This window comes from Vipera berus (genome assembly GCF_964194415.1).
Source record: "Vipera berus genome assembly, chromosome: W".
In the NCBI taxonomy this organism is placed as follows: Eukaryota; Metazoa; Chordata; class Lepidosauria; order Squamata; family Viperidae; genus Vipera; species Vipera berus.
Window position 1 is genome coordinate 66,556,075 of NC_138210.1, and position 21,926 is coordinate 66,578,000.

A 21,926-nucleotide genomic window follows, 5' to 3' on the forward strand; every position below is an offset into this window, starting at 1 on the left:
GGCCACACCTGGAATACTGCATCCAGTTTTGGTCACCATGATGTAAAAAAGATGTCAAGACTCTAGAAAGGGTACAGAGAAAAGCAACAAAGAGGATTAGGGGGCTGGAGGCTAAAACATATAGGGAACGGTTGCTGGAATTGGGTATGTGTAGTTTAAGGAAGAGAAGGACGAGGGGTGACATGATAGCAGTGTTCCAATATCTCAGGGGCTACCACAAAGAAGAGGGAGTCAAGCTATTCTCCAAAGCACCTGAAAGCAGGACAAGAAGCCACGGATGGAAACTAGTCAAGGAGAGAAGCAACCTAGAACTAAGGAGAAACTTCCTGACAGTTAGAACAATTAACCAGTGGAACAACCTGCCTCCAGAGGTGGTGAATGCTCCAACACTGGAGGTTTTTAAGAAGAGACTAGACAGCCATTTGCCTTCTTCTTCTTCTTCTTCTTCTTCTTCTTCTTCTTCTTCTTCTTCTTCTTCTTCTTCTTCTTCTTCTTCTTATTATTATTATTATTATTATTATTATTATTATTATTATTATTATTATTATTATTACATGGACAAATAAATTGAAGAATATGATAATATACAAATACTAAAATAAAAAATTCACTTATTTATAAAAATTAAATCCTTCCCTCCTTTCTTCCTTCCTTCCTCTAGGACCTATCAAATATATCTTTCTAGCAAATAAGACCCATAAAGGTAAAGGTAAAAGTTCCCCTGCACATGCGTGCTAGTCGTTTCCAACTCTAGGAGCTGGTGCTCATCTCTGTTTCAAAGCCGAAGAGCCAGCGCTTGTCCGAGGACATCTCCGTGATCATGAGGCTGGCATGACTAGATGCCAAAGGTGCACGGAACGCTGTTACCTTCCCATCATAGTGATCCCTATTTTTCTACTTGCATTTTTATGTGCTTTTGAGCTGCTAGGTTGGCAGAAGCTGGGATGAGTAACAGGTGCTCACTCTGTTACACGGCACTCGTGATTCGACCTGCCAAACTGCCGACCTTCTGATCGACAAGCTCAGCGTCCTAACCCACTGAGCCACCATGTCCCTCTAAAGACCCATAGTATGGCACTTTTTTGAACTGATGATACCTCGCACTGAGAACATCACACAGTGTAGGCCAAAGGCAACATCTCTTTGCCAATCACCACTGTCTGGAATGTAAATCAGAGAAAGAAGGTAAACCATCAAAAACAGTGCTACCCACACTGACCTTTTGAGTTTATATAGAAGGGGAGAATGTTGTTGGTTTTGAAAGCCACTTGGATCTAAAGAGGAAGTCGCTGAGCTCATAGTCCTAAGGACCGATCCATTTTCTCAGGCTCAATAGATTCAAACTATTCCCAGATATTGAAGCCAGACTGCTCCATAGGCATTGGCCCCCTGGATCTGTGAACAAATTACAGCAATTTTGTCTGATAGATGTTAATATAATCAAGAGATGCATGCAGCAACTCAGCAAGTGACAACTCTGAGCAACAATTTTCTCAATTTATCTCTTGATATTTAGATATTCTGCGGTATCAATATATATATAATTGTTTATGGATTGTCTCATTTAATATCCACTCTTTAAAAGACCAATTGAAGTTATGATGTTATTTAAGGAGCAGTACTTCTTAGACATCCTCATAGTTGTGCTCATTGCAATTCCATGGTCACAAAATTAAAATTCAGATACTTGGTAATCAGAGCACAATCATTTATTTATTCATCCCATTTTAAAACCAATCATATCCTTCACAGATGACTCTGAGTGGTATACCAATAAAATATTAAAGCCTTGTAAACAGTATATAAAAATGGAAAGTGGCAAGGGAGAAAAATGTTAAGGACCCTTTTTGCAAACTTTATCAACTTCTGATTCAGAATGAATCTTTACATCTATAAGAGACATAAAAACTAATTCAGAGGAACAGCCAGAAGAAAATTTGAATTTCAACAGTTTCAGAATGTAAAACTGTGAGCACTCTGATATTGTTTGTAACATTTCATAGCAATTAGCCAAAATATTCTACTGAAGTATTCTACTGTTCCTTTTATAAGCAATTTTCCTAAAGGGAACCAAAGTTATTGTCACTTAATAGAATGTTTTAGGGCTTTTGATGATGATGGTGAAGCTATGTTCAGATTTATGTACCGATTCCAGGTTCCAGAAACTCCAGCATGTAATGAACCCTGAATTTTATATTGGAGTATATTGGAGTATTTTTATATTGGAGGGGGAAGTTTGCATTGAATCAATGGCCAAATTGAACTCCATATTCACATTTTTTCTTTGTTAATTGCTCCTTTATATTCAAATCAGGTCTCAAAATAATGATGTAACATTTGGGGAAAAATATGCTGCCCAGTAATCCAGCTGCAGAAGCCAAAATGGAGAAGATCTCTACAGCCACCATGTATTTCCCCTTGGTGCTCAGATAGGTAGGAACAAATGATAACCAAACACTGCAAAACACCAACATGCTAAAGGTGATAAATTTGGCTTCATTAAAGCAGTCAGGTAACTTCCTAGCTAGGAAGGCAACTGAGAAGCTAATAGCAGTCAAGAATCCCAAAAAACTAAGAATGGTATAAAACATAGTGGTTGAACCTTCATTACATTCTTGGACAATTTCTTCAGCCATGGAGTGCATGTCAGAATCTGGGAATGGGGGAGAAATTACCAGCCACAGTAAGCAGATTGTGAATTGGGTCAAGGAGCAAGAAAGGATAATAGAAAGAGCCATCCTTTTCCCAACCCATTTCCGCATTTTGGAGCCTGGCTTTGTGGCCATGAAAGCAAGAACAACTATAGTTGTTTTACTCAAAATACAAGAAAGGGCTATAGAGAAAATGATGCCAAAAGCAGTTTGTCGCATGAGACATCTTATGTGATCAGGTTGCCCAATGAAAAAGAAAGTGCAAAGGAAGGAGAGCAGAAGGGCAATGAGGAGGGTGTAAGTCAGATTCCTGTTGTTGGCTTTGACAATAGGGGTATCCTGCTTTTTAATGAAGATTCCCAGCATCATAATGGTGATGACAGAAAATAATAGACTAACAATGGTCAATGTGACTCCCAGGGGCTCATTGTAAGACAAGAAGGTTATTTTTTTTAGAATGCAAAGAGTTTGAGCCTTGTTTGGATATCGATCTTCTGAACATTGGAAGCAATCAACTGCATCTGGAAAAAGAAAAGTAGTCAATTTCAACAAGTAGCCAGGTAGCAGAACTGAATGTTAATTAAGGAGATTGATTTATTCCTAATTAAGCAATGCCTGTTTGTATTTAGTTCCTGGCTATAAATATGCCAGATTTTAAGATACTTGAATATTGTTTTGCAGTAATTCTTCCAATAATCCAATAATGATTCAAATAGTAATCTTTGGTCTTTGGTGCTCTCGAAGCTTGGTTGTTTTCATCCAGATGTTTCATTACCCCAAAATAGGTAATATATATATATATCAGTGTTAATACTAGACTAGGATTGATAAAGGTCCCGGTTTGGGTAATGAAATTCTATAAAGAAAACAATGAAGTTTAGAGAGCAGCAATGACTCCTCATTTCAATCCGGGCCTGCAGATTTTCTCCATTATTGGATATTTCATCATGCAGAGATTTTTTGGAAAAAAATAAAAAAATGCTTACTTTAGCAGGAGGAAAATGAATATTATATGGGATATTATTATTTAATGGAATCAATTTCCTAAATTCAGCAAATATACCCCAGTTCTATCCCTTTCCTTTTATACACACACATACTAACACAATTTCTTTTATCTTGGAAAATAAAATTTCAGCATTAATTAGAAGCAGTAATTGGAACAATCTAGAACAAATGAGATTAGAAGTTTATTTTTGGATTCTTTGAAATATTCTTTCACTTTTGGCATTTCTAAAGAAATATCATTGAATAGAAGTCATTTGTAGATTGTTTAAATATCACCATTTAGAACCACAGTTAAGAAAATTGTACGGTCTTGCATAGGACCACTCTTACCCATCTGGTTTGAAATTTTCCCTTTTGCGCATGGAAGGCAATCATAACAGCAAAATGGCTTCCCTTCTATTTTCATCTTCCTGTGGCCTGGATAGCAATTATCATTGCACACAGAAAGTGGTTTTACCTATCAAAAAGTGAAAGCAGGTTTTACTGCAAGGCACACATTTCCCCCCCCCCCCAGAAAATTCAGTTTCAGTATGGATTTTACTTTTATATAATAAATCCTGGATGTAGAGGTTCCAAAATCTCCTTGCTTTAGAGAAATTATAGTATTACAGGTAATGAGAGCTAGAATGAAAAATGAAGGAGGGTACCCTAAGTATTGGAGAGGTAAAAAAATAGCACAATTTGGCTAGGTGAAAGTCAAACAGAAGAGCTGTTTCTCATACATAAATTAGCTGGAAATAGAGATGTATATATTTTCCTTGAGTTTCAATTTATTTCTCTCCTTTTGCCCGCAAAGCATCAAGGAGTTCTGTCTGAACTAGGGTTAACATGATCATTGATATGGGATTCCTCATTTCTTTTTGCTTCCCAGCCATGTCAAGAAAGTAGACACCATGTAGGATACAACCAGGTTGAGCCCGGGGGTGCAGTCAAAGCATAAACAAACTGGGGTCCCTTTGCACACAGAAGAGACATAAGTCCCATCTCCAATTGAAGTCCTGTTGGCTCTTATCTTGTGCCAAATTGCCTTGGCAGAAAATAGATCACATTCTTCTTCAAAGCTAGCATGAAATAAACTTTTACTATTTTTGTAATCTCTTTGTTCCTGATTTTTTGCCCCTAACACTATAATTGCCTTCATTCAGATAGTCATATATTTCAAGTACTGGTGGAAAAAGAATAAAATTAGGAGCAACAGTTTTATCTTTTTTACTGAATAGGTAAAGATAGACGGTATGCAGAAGACATATAGAAGAAATTAACACTAGATATAGGAACTTTAAAAAGAAGGTGAAGGATTGGGTTATTTCAGTGGCTATTGTGATAAGTCAATCAGTACAGATGATTGAATTATTTACAATAGTTTGGAAATAAAGACTCTGAGGAGGAGCAAGAAACAAAATGTAGATAGTTGCAAATGATTTTTAGAGGACTAAAAAGAACACAATAGGATAAAAGAAGAATGAATTAACTCCAGTATCTAATAGATATGGCTTCCTATATACAATGATTAGCAAATGGAAACTGTGGAAATCAGGATAGACTACTCAAGGAAAGGGAAGACTAGAGAAGAAACGCTATGATTGACAAACCTGAAGAAGAATAGGAGGACAATGGATTAGCTGAAATTATGAGATCAAAGTAAATTCTTGAATATCTATGGACTGATGAGATATTATATCAACATGATGAGCATATATCCATATAGTGATTATGGTTTCAACAACAATAATAATATTGTACAAGCATGATTCCTCCTTTAAAATTAAAAGTAATTTCAACTTGCATGGAATCTGAAATACAACTTGAATAAAATCAGTATCACTGTTTGGAAATTAGTTATGGATTTTCCAAAAATACCATCTTGTATTGTGGAACTTCTGCAGCATATACAATACAGTCATTAAACTATATAATTTAAGTTCAGCCAACCTTGAAATCCTAGAAGAATAGACAGCAGCTATTGATCATTATTTCTTTGGATTGTCAGTCTTCAGTCTGACAATTTGAAGGACAAGTTCAAATGTACTGTATATTGCTGAAAGCAAGAAGGGAAGGGAAAATGTACATACTGTAGTTTGAAATCTGAGCTGGAAATACCTGGTTAAACATGGGAGGCCAGATGATGTCCTCTGTAGAAATGATTAATAGTTTATCCAGAGAAGCTGTTGGGTTGATCTTTCCAACTTTGACTTTAACAAAGCTCTTGTTTGAGAAGGTGACCCAGTTGGTAATGTCAAATCCAGTGTCCAAGTCTCCATTTTCATTAAATGAAACCTTCTGTCCTGCGGTATTATTAAAAGAGATGGTTCTCAAATAGTGATGGAGCTAAACAGAAGCAAAGGCAGAAAATTAATGGAAAAGAGGAAGGGAAGAAGGAATGGACTGGACTGGAATAAAATATAACAGAACAGAACAAAACAGAACAGAATAGAATAGAGGTGGAAGGGACCTTGGAGGTCTTCTAATCCAGCCCCCTCCTCAAGGAGGAGAACCTATACCATCTCATACAAGTGACTGTCTAGCCCCTTCTTAAAAATCTCCAATGATGGAGCGCCCATGATTTCTAAAGGCAAACTGTTCCACTGGTTAATTGTCCTCACTGTCAGGAAGTTTCTCCTTAATTCCAGATTGCTTCTCTCTTTATTCAGTTTCCAACCAGTGCTTCTCATTCTGTCCTCTGGTGCTTTGGTGAATAACATGACCCCCTCTTCTTTGTGGCAACCCCTCAAATACTGGAATATTGCTATCATGCCTCCCCTATCTCTTCATTTCTTTAAACTAGCCAAACCCAACTTGTGCAGCCATGTCTTTGTATGTTTTAGTCTCCAGGGCTTTGATCATCTTAGTTGCTCTTCTCTGAACTTTTTTGGAAGGAAGGAAGGAAGGAAGGAAGGAAGGAAGGAAGGAAGGAAGGAAGGAAGGAAGGAAAGAGGAGGAGGAGGGAGAGGAGGAGGAGAGGGAGGGAGGGAGGGAGGATAGCAGTGGTATTAGGTTATGGCTCATCCATTTAATATAATTGAGCACTTTATTAGAATTACTATTCCACAAATGCTCATCTTGTTTCTACTCTGCCACAGATATTTGAACCTCTGAGAATCACACAGATTCTGCAGCATCTAAACCTTTTCCTCCACAGTTATAGGTTTTTTTTATCTATTCACAATTGCAAAACTTTTCAAATCTTGGAAGGATGAGGAAAATGGAGAGATAGTAGACTTAAAATCATCAGTGTTCTCATTGGCATTATACTTTGTTCTGCAGCTCATTGATTAGAAGAAGATTAATGGGAAATCTTCATTCATTCTCTAATTACCTGCCATACTTCTTGAGTCAAAAATGTTTCTCTCCCAACTTCTCTTGCCCTGTCTTTAAATGTGGGGTAAAGCATGACATGTAAAGCATGTGCCACAGCATAGACTGCATTATAGATGCTGTAAGTCTGCCCAGTCATGGTGGTGTCAAACACAGACTTAGGTACATTCTCAAACTTCTCTTCTCCAGTGCACAGCTTTCCATCATCTACCAATGCATAAGCAAAGGTACAATCAAAAACCTGTTTCCAAAACACTCTCATTAATTGGTCTTCCTCTCCTGAAGTTGGCTTTGTCATCTGAAGGAATTTATTGAATCCAGGGATCTCCTTGGAAGACACTTCAAAAGTTATAGCACCATGGAAAGCATCCATATCCAACATTTTGAGAAGAGAAAGTGATGTAAATTCCATTTGAGCTGGCATTATCCAAACTTTATCTTTTCTCTTGACTGGTATCTCTGCTATTTCTTCAAAATACGGCAAAAGTATAATAGCAATAATGTATTGGTTTTCACCGTATAGGATTATCACATTGGCAGTGCTCTTCATGATAATAATGTATAGTTTACTGAAATCATTAACTATACTTGGAACATAATTCGTAAATGTTGACTGGACTGTCTCTTTCATGAAGTCAAAACAGATTCCTTTCTGGGAAAATAAATTAACAGCATTTTCTACGAACCTTTTGTCACTCTTTTCAAGTTGGAAAATCAGTCCAATCCATGTCCACTTTAAATACAACAGCAGTTGGAGAAGACCCATAATCTCTTGATCACCGTTTGGGAAAAATTGATGAAAGAAAACATCTTGTGTCTTGCCATGTATCAATGGAGAAGATCCATAAATGAGCTAAACATAGGAGAAAGAGGGGACATGTTTTTCCAAAATGAAATATTTTCATTATTTTTGAAAGTTCTGCTCTTAATTAATTTTGTTTGTTGCAAATATTGAAAGATATCTAATCAATTTCAGAAAAAAATGTGGAATTTTTATACAACAGCTGTTACTGTAATATAAGTTCAAAACAAGAAACATCAAATATACATTAATTCAGGAAATATTATGGTGAAAAGGAACCACATGTTTTAATGTCTAATGTCATGGTTCCGATAGATGAAACCCATCAAAAGAACTTCAAGACAAAAATTCTTCCTTTAAGAATATTTTATTCAAGAAACAAAGTATTGGCACTACATAGTTGAACCCAAAAATTAAATTCCCTTCCCCCGGAAAAAAATAACAAAGTGCAATTTCCACCCCAATAAACTGTCATAATTCACATTCTCCAATTAGCCTAAAACACAGGCTTTCTCCCCAGCTCCTCATCCTGCCCAAACATTATCAGTTCACCCTTGAGTTCCCACAAAGCAGCATTATTATTATGGCTAGCTAAGGTCAAGCATTCATCCCAATACCCCCGTCCTTCTGCATCTGATTTCTAAATACCAGAAAAGGCATGTTAAAAGCAAAGAGAAAAAAATAGCAATTTTCATCAGTTGTCAGAGCATGAACATCCACTGTTTACAGCGTTGACATCTAAATCTAAGTCCTGTCTGAGGAAGGAAACCCATACACACATATCACTAATTTTCTCCTCATAGAAAATGGAAGACATTCAAGAAATGAAATAATGATGGGATGAAGTAATGATGGGATGAAGGTGAGATAGGATGTGTAATTGAAGAACATCATTTCAGCTATTTATCTTTTAGTTCTAGTATTTTTGCTAAGTACTTGATGCATTTTACAGTATGAGCTATAAGGGAATTATATCTGAGGGAACACCTGCTCCCTCAGGAACATCAAGCTCCCTTTGTCCTGTGTGCTTCCACAGGGAGGGTCTTCTCAGGGTACCACCGGTAAAATATTGCCGGCAGACAACACCCAGGGGGAGGGCCTTCTCTGTGGGTGCGCCGGCCCTTTGGAACCACCTACCTGTAGAGCTTATGACTGCCCCTGACCTTCGCTCATTCTGCCGGGACCTGAAGACCTGGCTCTTCGAGCTTTCTGGCCTGGAGTGAGAGTATTAACTGGGGTTTTAATTGTATTTTAATTGTAATTGGAGTTTTTAGTTTCAAGGTTAGTTTAATCATTTTAATTGTTTTTAATTTTTGTAATTTGTTGTATTGTTTTTAAAAAAACCTTGTGAACCGCCCTGAGTCCTATGGGAGAAGGGCGGTATATAAGTATAAATAAATAAATAAATAAATAAATAAATAAATAAATAAATAAATAAATACATAAATAAATAAATAAATAAATAGTCAAATAAATATTTTATTTGAATTTCATATTGATTCATTTGTAATACATAGATTAATTTTTTGTTACCTGAGTCATGAACAATTCATGGAGAGGAAGGAAGGAAGGAAGGAAGGAAGGAAGGAAGGAAGGAAGGAAGGAAGGAAGGAAGGAAGGAAGGAAGGAAATATATTCTGCAATATAAAGATCAAGATAACTATTCCCTTTACTTTATCAAGTCCATGAATCCTTTACTTCATTATTAAGTCATGGTAAGAAAATGGATACATGAAATGAACTGATATTTCTATAGAGTGCATTAATAAATAATTCAAGGAATCAAATATATTAATTGATTCAAATTCCTATTGATGAAGAAATCTAGCAGAGTACTAAAAAGTATCCATCTCATCTGCAAATTCATAACTTGTTTGAGGTTGCCACTTTATTTCTAAATCACAAAATGTAAAAGAAAAAAAAAGATTATTTGTTGTTTATTTAAAAAATGTTTATAAAAGCAAAAGGAGGGATTATTTTTAGATTTGCAAGATTCTTTATTGTAACTTTACAATAGAAGATTTCAGGATTTTGTCTCCTAATCTGCATAATCTTGAAAGGCTGACATGAATCTTGAAAACTGGATAGCATTTGCTCTCCTGCCTTTATGTTCCAAAGAGTGAAGTGTATTTGGGGGGTCAATCCTGAGATGCTTTCTCAGGTTACCCTTCTGGTTTAGGTCCAGATTATATTTATCAGAGTGTTGTAATTGCCTGCAGTTCTTCCTCCTGGTTGTTCTTTGTTGTTGCTAGCTGCGAAGTCATGTCTCACTCATTGTGACCCTGTGGACAACGTTCCTCCAGGCCTTCCTGTCCTCTACCATCTTCTGGAGTCCATTTAAGCTCACGCCTACTGCTTGAGTGACTCCATCCAGCCACCTCATTCTCTGTCGTCCCTTTCTTCTATTTCCCTCAATCTTTCCCAGCATTAGGCTCTTCTCCAGTGAGTCCTTCCTTCTGCTTAGGTGGCCAAAGTATTTGAGTTTTAGCTTCAGGATCTGGCCTTCTAAAGAGCAGTCAGGGTTGATCTACTAAAAATTTGTTCAAGAACAAATCTTACCTGTTCAAGAACAAATCTTGTAGACATTCATAATATTTGCCATGAAAGGAAAGATGGAAGAGTTAGGTCCCGCAATGACAGAAACCACCCAATCCTTGACATCACACTTATAGTTGGGCATGAATCTGCCCTGTGTTGAAACAAGTTCCATTGAAGCCAGAGTAGTCCATCTCGCCATGAAATAACTATTAGAGATTTGAACACCCAGGCTGATGTTGTATAATATATTATTGTTTCCGTTTATCTCCTTTATAGCAAAAACCAAGGCTAGGATATGTTGGTAGTTCTGCAGGAAATATCTGCAATGACAGATATATTACAAATCATATTTCTCCTCCTGATAAATGACATTACAGAACCACCAATATTGTGATGGATGGATATTAAAACTGATGAAATAGTTTTATACAGTAGTAATGGAAACATTTTGCAAATATTTTTCCAGAGTGTCTAAAAATGTTGTTTTTGATGAAATGGAAAATGCACCTGGGAAATATATGTGTGTGTGTGTATGTGTGTGTGTGTGTGTGTGTATGAGAGGGATGCGGTGGCTCAGTGGGTTAGGATGCTGAGCTTGTTGACCTGATGGTCGGCAGTTTGGCAGGTCGAATCCCAAATGCCGCATAACAGAGTGAGTGCCTGTTACTCGTCCCAGATTCTGCCAACCTAGCAGTTCAAAAGCACGTAAAAATGCAAGTAGAAAAATAGGGACCACTACGGTGGGAAGGTAACAGCGTTCCATGCGTCTTTGGCATCTAGTCATGTCGGCCACATAACCACGGAGACGTCCTCGGACAAGCGCTGGCTCTTCAGCTTTGAAACAGAGATGAGCACCGGCCCCTAGAGTTAGAACTGACTAGCACACATGTGCGGGGCAACCTTTACCTTTACACACACACACACACACACACACATATGTATGTATGCATGTATGTATATGTATATGTATATATGTGTGTGTGTATTTGTGTGTATGTGTGTGTATGTGTATATGTATATGTATATGTATATGTGTAAAGAAGTGAAAATCTGTACACAATCTCATCAACCAGATCTTCAGATGGGTGCCTTGTGAAACCAACTGGATCAGATATCATGTAGAATTGAGATAGTATCCCAGCCACTATGAAATCTCCTGGCAGAAAATATTTGTGCTTAATAAGGGGAGGTTTCTCCATAACACATTCTTTAGTACAAAGAATAAGGCATGCAATTCCTGACAGTAACATTGACAATGTTGCCATCTCTGCCATGGAAAATATCATCTTCTTCAATAAAATGTTTGTCACCACATACAGTATGAACCAGATCCACCTGCAAAAATAAAACATAAGGGAGACAGGGAAGAACCCTCTCACTGATTAGGATACTCACTATAAATATTCTTTCCTAAAGAGCAAATTGTTGCAGCTCTAGCAATTTGGTCATACAATTAACAACACTTTTCAACCCAGAGCTGTTCTTGGGTAATTGTCCCTTGAAATTCCTCAAGGATTTGAGAATAATCTACTTTACAGATATTCTTTGGGTAATTATAGGGGAAATCAATGCACAGTCAGTGAAGCTCCTCTGAGATTTTGAGTAGTAATCAGAATGATGATATTTATGGACTAGGAAAAGGTATTCGTAATTGCAAACTGTATAGGAGCTAGAGAGGGGGGAAAAAAGAAAATGCAAATGCAAATGAACAAATGCTAGTTCTGTAGCTGTAAACTTGTCATTCTGTGGAATAATAGTACTACCCAACTTTCCCATTAGGAAGCACATTAAAGCATGACTTTTCCAAAAAGCCAAAGAGAAATGGACCTATCATATTATAGGATCACACTCACATTTTTTATTATTTTGAGAGGTCTTTAACTACTTTGGTTATTGTATTTGTAATTTAATTTTATCACGATATTTCTTTTTAACATTCACAATGGGAGTAAATTTGTAAGCTGCTCAGATTCCTTTGGGATGGGAACAGTGTGTAATGCCTAGTAAGCAAACAGATAAAAAGGAATAATGTTGGAGACAAATTTTTAATTGATCCTCCTTTAGAGAGTGAATCAATTTCAGAAGAGAAAGTTCTTAATATTAAGAGGGACATAGTTTTCAACACTGTTATTTTTCTTGAAAACTAAATTATAAATACTAAAAATATAACTCGGCTTTTCACTTGTTTCAAATGGTTTTTAATCTATATCCTCAAAGTCTCCTGATGTGGACCATATTTTGGGGGGTCTGTGATGACTGACATGATCCTGCACCTGATTTAACCAATTATCCACCATTGATATGTTATAGTCCTGCAACAAATCTTTTTGATCACAAAAGTGGGAAATGGGAAATCAATTGATGATGATGATAACTTTATTGTCACTTTGAATGTACACCAATCGGCATACATCAAAATGAATTTTCGTTGCATACAGCTCACAAAGGGTCACCACCTCCGATATATACTCCTTGTTCAGGGCCCGCTCAAATTTCACATTGTCCATTTTAGTCTCTAGGGAGTGAACGATGGCAAACAGGACAGATGGAAATGGGGCTCCATGTGGATTAGCCCTCAAATTCATTTGTATTCTGACAACCTCGCCTTCTTTCCTTTTTCTGATCCTGACTTAGAGCACACCTTCCTCTTTAATTGTGAAATAACTTCAGGAAGTCCATTTATTTATAAATGTTAAATCCTTTCCTTCCTTCCTTCTTTCCTTCTTTGCTTATTTCCTTCCTTCCTTCCTTCCTTCCTTCCTTCCTTCCTTCCTTCCTTCCTTCCTTCCTTTCTCAGGACTCATAGGATGCCAGTTTTTTATATTGATTATACCTGATCACATGGCAACCAAAGAGCCCACCTAGCAGGCTCATCTAGATATTGAAGAGGAACCAAGAGACTATGAATACTGCAGAACACCAAACAGTAGCAGCAGTGGTGGGATTCAAATAGGTGAACAACCGATTCTCTGTGGGATGCTGCTTCTGGAAGTCCATTCTGGGCCTGGGCAACAAAAAATTAGCTACCGGTTATGCTGAAATGGTGTGAACTGGCTGAATCCTACCACTGAGTAGTAGCCCAGAGAAAAATCTCTCTCCAAATCACAATGGACTGCAAGGTACCTAAGGAAAAAGTGTCAAAGCAGTATAACACAATGCTGCCCATATTAAGCTCTCTTAATGGATTCCCCAATATGAATTTATTGGCTGACAGAATCCCCAACATATCTTCCTTGCCTGATATGGTGGACAGGCCAATGCAATGGGATAAACACGGTTCCTTATGTAACCATGTCCTATTCCAAGTTAGTCACTGCCATGTCCCATAATCGTACAATATTGATTTTAAGATACTTGAATATTGTTTTGCAGTAATTCTTCCAATAATCCAATAATGATTCAAATAGTAATCTTTGGTCTTTGGTGCTCTCGAAGCTTGGTTGTTTTCATCCAGATGTTTCATTACCCCAAAATAGGTAATATATATATCAGTGTTAATACTAGACTAGGATTGATAAAGGTCCCGGTTTGGGTAATGAAATTCTATAAAGAAAACAATGAAGTTTAGAGAGCAGCAATGACTCCTCATTTTAATCCTGGCCTGCAGATTTTATCCATTATTGGAATATTTCATCATGCAGAGATTTTTTGGAAAAAATAAAAAAAAATGCTTACTTTAGCAGGAGGAAAATGAATATTATACGGGATATTATTATTTAATGGAATCAATTTCCTAAATTCAGCAAATATACCCCAGTTCTATCCCTTTCCTTTTATACACACACATACTAACACAATTTCTTTTATCTTGGAAAATAAAATTTCAGCATTAATTAGAAGCAGTAATTGGAACAATCTAGTACAAATGAGATTAGAAGTTTATTTTTGGATTCTTTGAAATATTCTTTCACTTTTGGCATTTCTAAAGAAATATCATTGAATAGACGTCATTTGTAGATTGTTTAAATATCACCATTTAGAACCACAGTTAAGAAAATTGTATGGTCTTGCATAGGACCACTCTTACCCATCTGGTTTGAAATTTTCCCTTTTGCGCATGGAAGGCAATCATAACAGCAAAATGGCTTCCCTTCTATTTTCATCTTCCTGTGGCCTGGATAACATACTACTTAAAATATGTTTCCCTCCTAATTTAATATATAGCATAATTGATTTAAAGGGTCAGTTTTGTTTCTTTACCAGCTGTTCCTTTCTGTTCAAATCAGGCCTCAGAACAATAATGTAGCATTTTGGGGCAAAGATGCAGCACAGTAAACCAGCTGCAGAAGCTAAAATGGAGAAGATCTCCACAGCCACCATGTACTTTCCCTTGGTGCTTAGATAGGTGGGGAAAAATGATATCCAGACACTACAAAAGACCAACATGCTGAAGGTGATAAATTTGGCTTCATTGAAACTATCAGGTAGCTTCCTAGCAAAGAAAGCTACAGTGAAACTGATAGCAGTTAAGAAACCCATAAAACCAAAGACAGTATAAAACATGATGCCTGAACCTTCAATACATTCTAGGACAATTTCTTCAGCTATAGAGTGCTTGTCTGAATGGGGGAATGGGGGAGAAATTGCAAGCCACACACTACTAAAGGTGGCTTGCACTAGGGAGCAAGAAAAAACAATAATATTGGCCAACCTTTTCCCCACCCATTTCCTCATTTTGGAGCCTGGTTTGGTGGCCATGAAAGCAAGAACCACTATGATTGTTTTGCCTAAAATACAAGAAAGGGCTACAGAGAAGATGATGCCAAAAGTAGTTTGTCTCATGAGGCACTTTACTTGGTCGGGTTGCCCAATGAAAAGCAAAATGCAAAGGAAGGAGAGGAAGAGGGACATAAGAAGAATATACGTGAGGTTCCTATTGTTGGCTTTGACAATTGGAGTGTCCTGGTGTCTAATGAAAATACGCAGGACCAAAGCTGTGACGAAAGAAAAGAAGAAAGCCATAGCTGAGAAGCTAATTCCCAGAGATTCTTTATAAGACAAAAATATGATGCGCTTTGGAATGCAAAGAGTGTGAGCTTTGTTTGGATATTCATCTTCTGAACATGGGAAACAGTCATCTGCATCTAAAAAAAAATGTTTTCATATTTATAAATTGTATTTGATTGTATGGGAGGAAAGATAGCTAATGTGACTGTTTAAGCTAAATATTTTCAGTTTGTCCTGTAATGATTTAGGCATGTTAGATATCTGGTTGCTCAGATTCTGGTCAAGGAGACTAAACATATCTAACACTGATCAACATTGTTATGATGATCTTTTATTTCTAATAGCTCTGCTGGGTAAAGCAAAAGGAAATAATAATTGGATTTATGGAACATGTTTATCATCCTGAATACTTTTGGGGAGTTCTGGGACTGCAAAGAAGGACCCAAAGATTCCTGTCTCATATTTAAGGCAGATTTACCATTAAGACACAGCTCTTGACTTTTCTTTATTACTACCCATTCTGTTACCTATTCCAAGAAACCACACAGTACCACTTAAAATCAGGTAGAAAGTTTGTTAAATCTATAATATACTACAATTTAAGATTTTTTTTCTGTCCACATTATTTATTTGTTGATTTGGCTTATTATTTTTCTATTATTAAGGAACCATTACAGTTATAGATTACTTTTAAAATTACTCAAGTTCACCTGAGATACATTGAAGCTTAATTTTTTTTATTCTTCCAAGAATATATTATCATTTTTTCCCCCAAGATTAGGGTTAATTAACTGGGACTGAACATTTAGCATTTCTTTCAATCACCTTCTAAACTGGAATTCTCCAAAATGATATAAGGTTCATCCCAGCTAGCATTGATATCTCTTTACTTTCATAGAAGCCATCAGTGAGTAAGTAAAGTAAAAATATGGCTTGAGATTTCAATAGACTGAATAATCAACATCTCTCCTGAATTATGTACATTTTTTAAAAGAGATGGTAAACTAATTTTTAAGAAATATTGTACAAAATACAAAGCACTGAAATTTGTCCTTTAGTTATCTTACCTGTATTGGCTGAAATTTTCCCTTCTGGACATTTAAGACAATCATAGCAGCAAAAGGGCTTTCCTTCTATTATTATTTTGCTAGACCCTGATAAGCATTGAGGATTGCACTTAGAAAAGGGCTGTGCCTGTTGGACATTAAGAAGAAAAAATGAGACATTATCCTTTAACATTCAGAAATGCTTGCATTTGAAGAATTGGGATTTTGCTAATAATTTAGGTATATAATATATTTGCATTTATATATGGCATGAGTATTTTTTTTCAACTGAACATGTAACTTATTTAAATTCCTCTAATTATCCATTTAACATCTTTTGGAATAAAAATTATCTACTGTTACACTAAAATAGGCATCCCTTTGTAGTCTTGGACAATTCTGGATACTCTTGCGAATATTTAGAATTTGAGCAAATATTCATAAAATTTTAGATTAACAGTCATAATCAAAGAAGCCAGAATTATTTGAAAAGCCCACATTGGTGGAAAAATAAAGCCATAATAAAAAAATAAATGACTAGGTATCTAAATTGTGAAAGTACACTTCAATGTTCAGAAGAACTTTGTACTTAAATATTTAAGTACAAGCATTCTTGACCTCTAACTTTATAAATGGCTTTCTAATAATGTCCAAAGTTTCAGGTCTTCTATGTATGGAGTCTGCCTTTGAATTTTATGGAAAATTAAAGTTTTAATATTCATTTGATGCATTTATTCTTTTACTTGGTGATTTATACCGATAACTGTCTTTTCAGTTTTACCATATATGAATCACTCAGAGAATGCTGTATGTTCATGGGCAAAACTCTTCTAGAAAGATATCTGAATACTGAATCACTCTTTAAATAATATTTTCACTATTATTTCTTTTTTAAATTAGTGCAGAATGTACCTGGTTCAACAACAGATAATGTTCTCTGCAGAAATTTTAAAGGCTGATGAATACCCCTCCCCCTTTGTAGAAGCTACAACCTAGTATACTATAGGTATATTCTTCTCAATATATTGTTTTTGTACAGTAATAAAATGCCTATATATTTTAATATAATATCACATATTAACAAGCAGTGCTTTTTAAACAAATGTTATTTTTAATATTAAGTGAAAATGTTTTTAAAATTTATTTCTTAAAAGTTCAGCAAAATCTTTGATCCAGAGAAATTTGAAGTGCTTCATCAATGTTCTCGATGAGTGCTAAGGGCTGGACTCTTGTCTTCATATAAAGGAGCTCAGATTGAAGGCCCTTGTGCTATCATGCCAGTACAGGAAATATGACCCTGGAATTGTTGAAGAAACTATCTGACTCTTAATCCAGTAAGTGAAAATAAAAGAAATAATATATCTATTGAGATTCTCAGTCATCCAGGTCATAGTTATCCCAGAGATGCTTTTTCCATGAGGCAACTGAACTTTCTGTTTTTTCTTTGAAGATATTTTGCTTCTCATCTGACTCTTAAACCAGTAAGTGAAAATAAAAGAAATAATATATCCAGGGCTTTTTTTTCTCATAGAACGCTCAGATTGGAGTTCCAGCACCTTTTTTGGATGGAACCTTGTAGGGTAGGCAAGGCGGGTTGTATGACATGTGTGAGTTCCGGGACCTTTTTCTTTTACAAAAAAAAAACAACAACACTGAATATATCTATTGAGATTCTCAGTCATCCAGGTCATAGTTATTCCAGAGATACTTTTTCCATGAGGCAACTGAACTTTCTTGTTTTTCTTTGAAGATATTTTGCTTCTCATCCAAGAAGCTTCTTCAGGTCTGACTGTCATCCAAAAGCTTTTTGGATGTGAAGTAAAACATTTTCAAAGAAAAACAAGAAAGTACAGTTGCCTTGTGGAAAAGCATATTTGGGAAAAGAAATAATAGAAATTATATCCTATTGAGAAATATTGGAGCCAAAGGTACCTGGTTAAACATGGTGGGCCAGATTATTTCTTCTGCAGAAATAGTAAGAAAATTTTTGGAAGGAGCCACTGGAGCTATATTTCCAACTTTGATTCGATGAAACGATTGGTTGGAGAACGTGACCCAGTTGATAACATCAAATCCTGTTACTAGCTCTCCTCTTTCATCAAAATAAATCATTTCTCCAACACTGTTGTTAAATGAAATAGTCCTCAGATACCAATGGAACTAAATGGGAAAAAATGAGATAAAGTTTTAACAATTGGAAATAATGAGCAAGTATGAAAGAAGGCACTTTTTAAGCTATATGTGATCCTGTTGAGGTAGACCAATCAGCAAACATAGTACAAAGAAACTATTTTATTGCTATAGGGTACAACAACAGAAACCTGAAAGCCCAATAAACTTTCCCTCTAAACAGAAGTGTCAAATTCGCTTTTTTCCAAGAATAAATCATCATTTCATTTTTATTAACATTCCTGCTGACTTTTGAATTCTGTCTCAATGGCATTCCCGAACTCCTCTACATTATTTTTAGAATTCCTTTCACATTCTCATCATGCATAAGGGAATATTATCATGTATCCCATCACATAACCCTTTGTGAAATCTGGGTTCCAGTCTATTGTTCTAATTACGCTGTACTAAAAATGCTATTTATGTCCTGCCTATGAGAAACAGACAAACAATAATATTGCTCCTTCTGATCTGCTAATGAATCAGTGCTCAGTGCCCTCCTTTCTTTCTTTCTTTCTTTCTTTCTTTCTTTCTTTCTTTCTTTCTTTCTTTCTTTCTTTCTTTCTTTCTTTCTTTCTTTCTTTCTTTCTTTCTTTCTTTCTTTCTTTCTTTCTTTCTTTCTTTCTTTCTTTCTTTCTTTCTTTCTTTCTTTCTTTCTTCCTTTCTTCCTTCCTTCCTTCCTTCCTTCCTTCCTTCCTTCCTTCCTTCCTTCCTTCCTTCCTTCCTTCCTTCTTTCTTTCTTTCTTTCTTTCTTTCTTTCTTTCTTTCTTTCTTTCTTTCTTTCTTTCTTTCTTTCTTTCTTTCTTTCTTTCTTTCTTTCTTTCTTTCTGCATCGCACACTCTTCTCCTCACTGTGGAATCAAAATACAGAACCCAAAGCACATATTGTATCTTCTATTATGTATACAGTCATGTGAAAAAGTAAATACACCCATTTTGAGTTCTATGGTTTTATGCATCATGATATATTAGAAATTATCTGGTCCTTAACAGTTCTTAAAATTAGGTAAATACAACCCCAGATGAATACCAACACATGACATATTACAACACAACATAATTTATTTTACAAAAAGAAAGCCAAAATGGAGAAGCCATGTGTGAAGAAGTACACCTTATGATTCAATCACTTGTAGAAGCAACATTAGCAGCAATAACTTGAAGAAATCATTTTCTGTATGACTTTATCAATCTTTGACTTGGTTGTCAAGGAATTTTGACTTACTCTGGTATGAGATGTTTGTGCTGATATGCTGTGTTTGGTGTTCACCAAATGTGGCATTGGGCATTATGGCCAAACATCTCCCCTTTTATCTTGTCTATCCAAAGGACAGTGTTCCAGAAGCATTGTGTTTTGTTCAGATGCAACTTTGCAAATAGTTCTTATCAGAGAGCAGAGGCTTTCTCCCGGCAACCAAATAATTGCTCAGTGTTTTTTGAATTGTACCATCATGAATTTCAACTGTCATGGTTCCGATAGATGAGACCAGTAGAAATAAGAACTCTGAGGCTATTGTTTTCTTCAAAGAACAATCTTCAATGGCTACATAATATCAGTACAAACATAGGTGAAACCAAGACTGGAAGTCCCCCCCCCAAAAAAAGATTACAAAGTAAAATTTAAACTCCTCACCACCTAAATATGTAATAAATCACATTCTGCAATTAACACCTTTGGCAGGCTTTCTAACAGTAATTCTAGCCTGCCAAACACTTGAGCAATTTATTATTATTATTATTATTACTATTATTATTATTATTATTATTATTATTATTATTATTATTATTATTATTATTATTATTATTATTATTAATTTTATTTATATACCGCCCTTCTCCCGAAGGACTCAGGGCGGTGAACAGGGCAAATGTATAAAATACAAAAAATACAAAAGTTAAAAGGGATTAAACATAATGCCCAGGGTAAAAAACAATAAATACAAATATTAAGAACAATAAAAAACCCAACCCACCCCCCCATCAGGCCAAGCCGGCTTGTTCAAACAAATGCGTTTTCAGATCGCGTCAGAAGGAGCGAAGGTCAGGCGCCATCCGGAGCTCAACCGGCAACCGATTCCATAGCTCCGGGGCGCCCACAGAGAAGGACCTCCCCCTGGGGGCCACCAATCGACATTCTCTGATCGGTGGCAGCCTGAGGAGGCCCTCTCTGTGGGAACGCACAGGGCGGAGGGAAGTTGATACCGGCAGCAGGTGCTCCCTAAGGTACTCTGGACCCATGCCATGTAGGGCCTTAAACACCATTACCAGTACCTTGAATCTCACTTGGAAGACAACTGGGAGACTCCCAACACGACTCTCGCGGCTGCATTCTGCACCAGTTGGAGCCTCCGAGTGGTCCTCAAGGGCAGCCCCATGTAGAGAGCATTGCAGTAGTCCAAACAAGAGGTCACGAGCGCATGAGTGACTGTACACAGGGCATCCCGGTCTAGATAGGGCCGCAACTGGTGCACCAGGCGAACCTGGGCGAAGGCCCCCCTAGTCACGGCCACCATGTGATCTTCCAAAGTAAGCCGTGAATCTAGGAGGACTCCCAAGTTGCGAGCCCTATCTACGGGGGGTAATAACTCATCCCCCATAGAAAGAGATGGAATATTCTGAATATCCCGGGATGCCGGTATGCACAGCCACTCAGTCTTGTCGGGGTTGAGTTGAAGTCTGTTCCTCCCCATCCAGACCCGAACTGCTTCCAGGCAATGGGACATCATGTCGAAGGCATCACTGGGGTGGTTTGAGATCGAAATAAAAAGCTGGGTATCATCAGCATACTGATGATACCCAACTCCAAAACCACGAATGATCTCACCCAGCGGTTTCATGTAGATGTTGAACAGGAGAGGCGAGAGGACCGACCCCTGAGGAACTCCACAAACGAGAGGCCTCGGGGTCGACCTCTGCCCCCCTGCCAACACCGACTGCGAACGTCCCAGGAGATAGGAAGAGAACCCCTGGAAAACTGTGCCTCCCACTCCCAATCCCCTGAGATGCCGCAGCAAGATACCATGGTCGATGGTATCGAACGCCGCTTAGAGGGCTAATAGGACTAGGACAGAGGAATATCCCCTGTCCCGGGCCCTCCAGAGATCATTCACCAGAGCGACCAATGCCGTCTTCTTGCTGTACCCGGGCCTGAAACCCGATTGGTACGGGTCTAGATAATCCGCTTCATCCAGGACCTGAGGGAGCTGATGCACCACCACACTCTCAACAACCTTCGCAAGAAAGCGAAGGTTGGAGACTGGACGAAAGTTATTTAACACAGCTGGGTCCAAGGCAGGCTTCTTGAGGAGAGGTCTCACCACCGCCTCCTTCAAGACGGCGGGGAAGCTACCCTCACTCAAAGAAGCAGATATGACCGCCTGGAACCAGCCTCGTGTCCCCTCCCGAGCCGCATAAACCAGCCAGGAGGGGCACGGATCCAATAAACATGTG

The 21,926-nt window shown here is 37.2% G+C and overlaps 1 protein-coding gene across 1 annotated transcript; it reads right to left on the reverse strand.

Moving 5' to 3' along the window:
- Nucleotides 1-2,246: 2,246 nt before the first annotated feature.
- On the reverse strand, nucleotides 2,247-19,758 carry LOC308676393 (vomeronasal type-2 receptor 26-like; the record flags this gene model as incomplete). Its single annotated transcript, XM_081342205.1, has 7 exons — nucleotides 2,247-3,172; nucleotides 3,990-4,116; nucleotides 5,760-5,987; nucleotides 6,976-7,626; nucleotides 11,557-11,649; nucleotides 18,240-18,467; nucleotides 19,702-19,758. 7 exons carry the CDS (start codon nucleotides 19,756-19,758, stop codon nucleotides 2,247-2,249), a joined length of 2,310 nt encoding a protein of 769 aa, XP_081198331.1.
- Nucleotides 19,759-21,926: the final 2,168 nt, after the last annotated feature.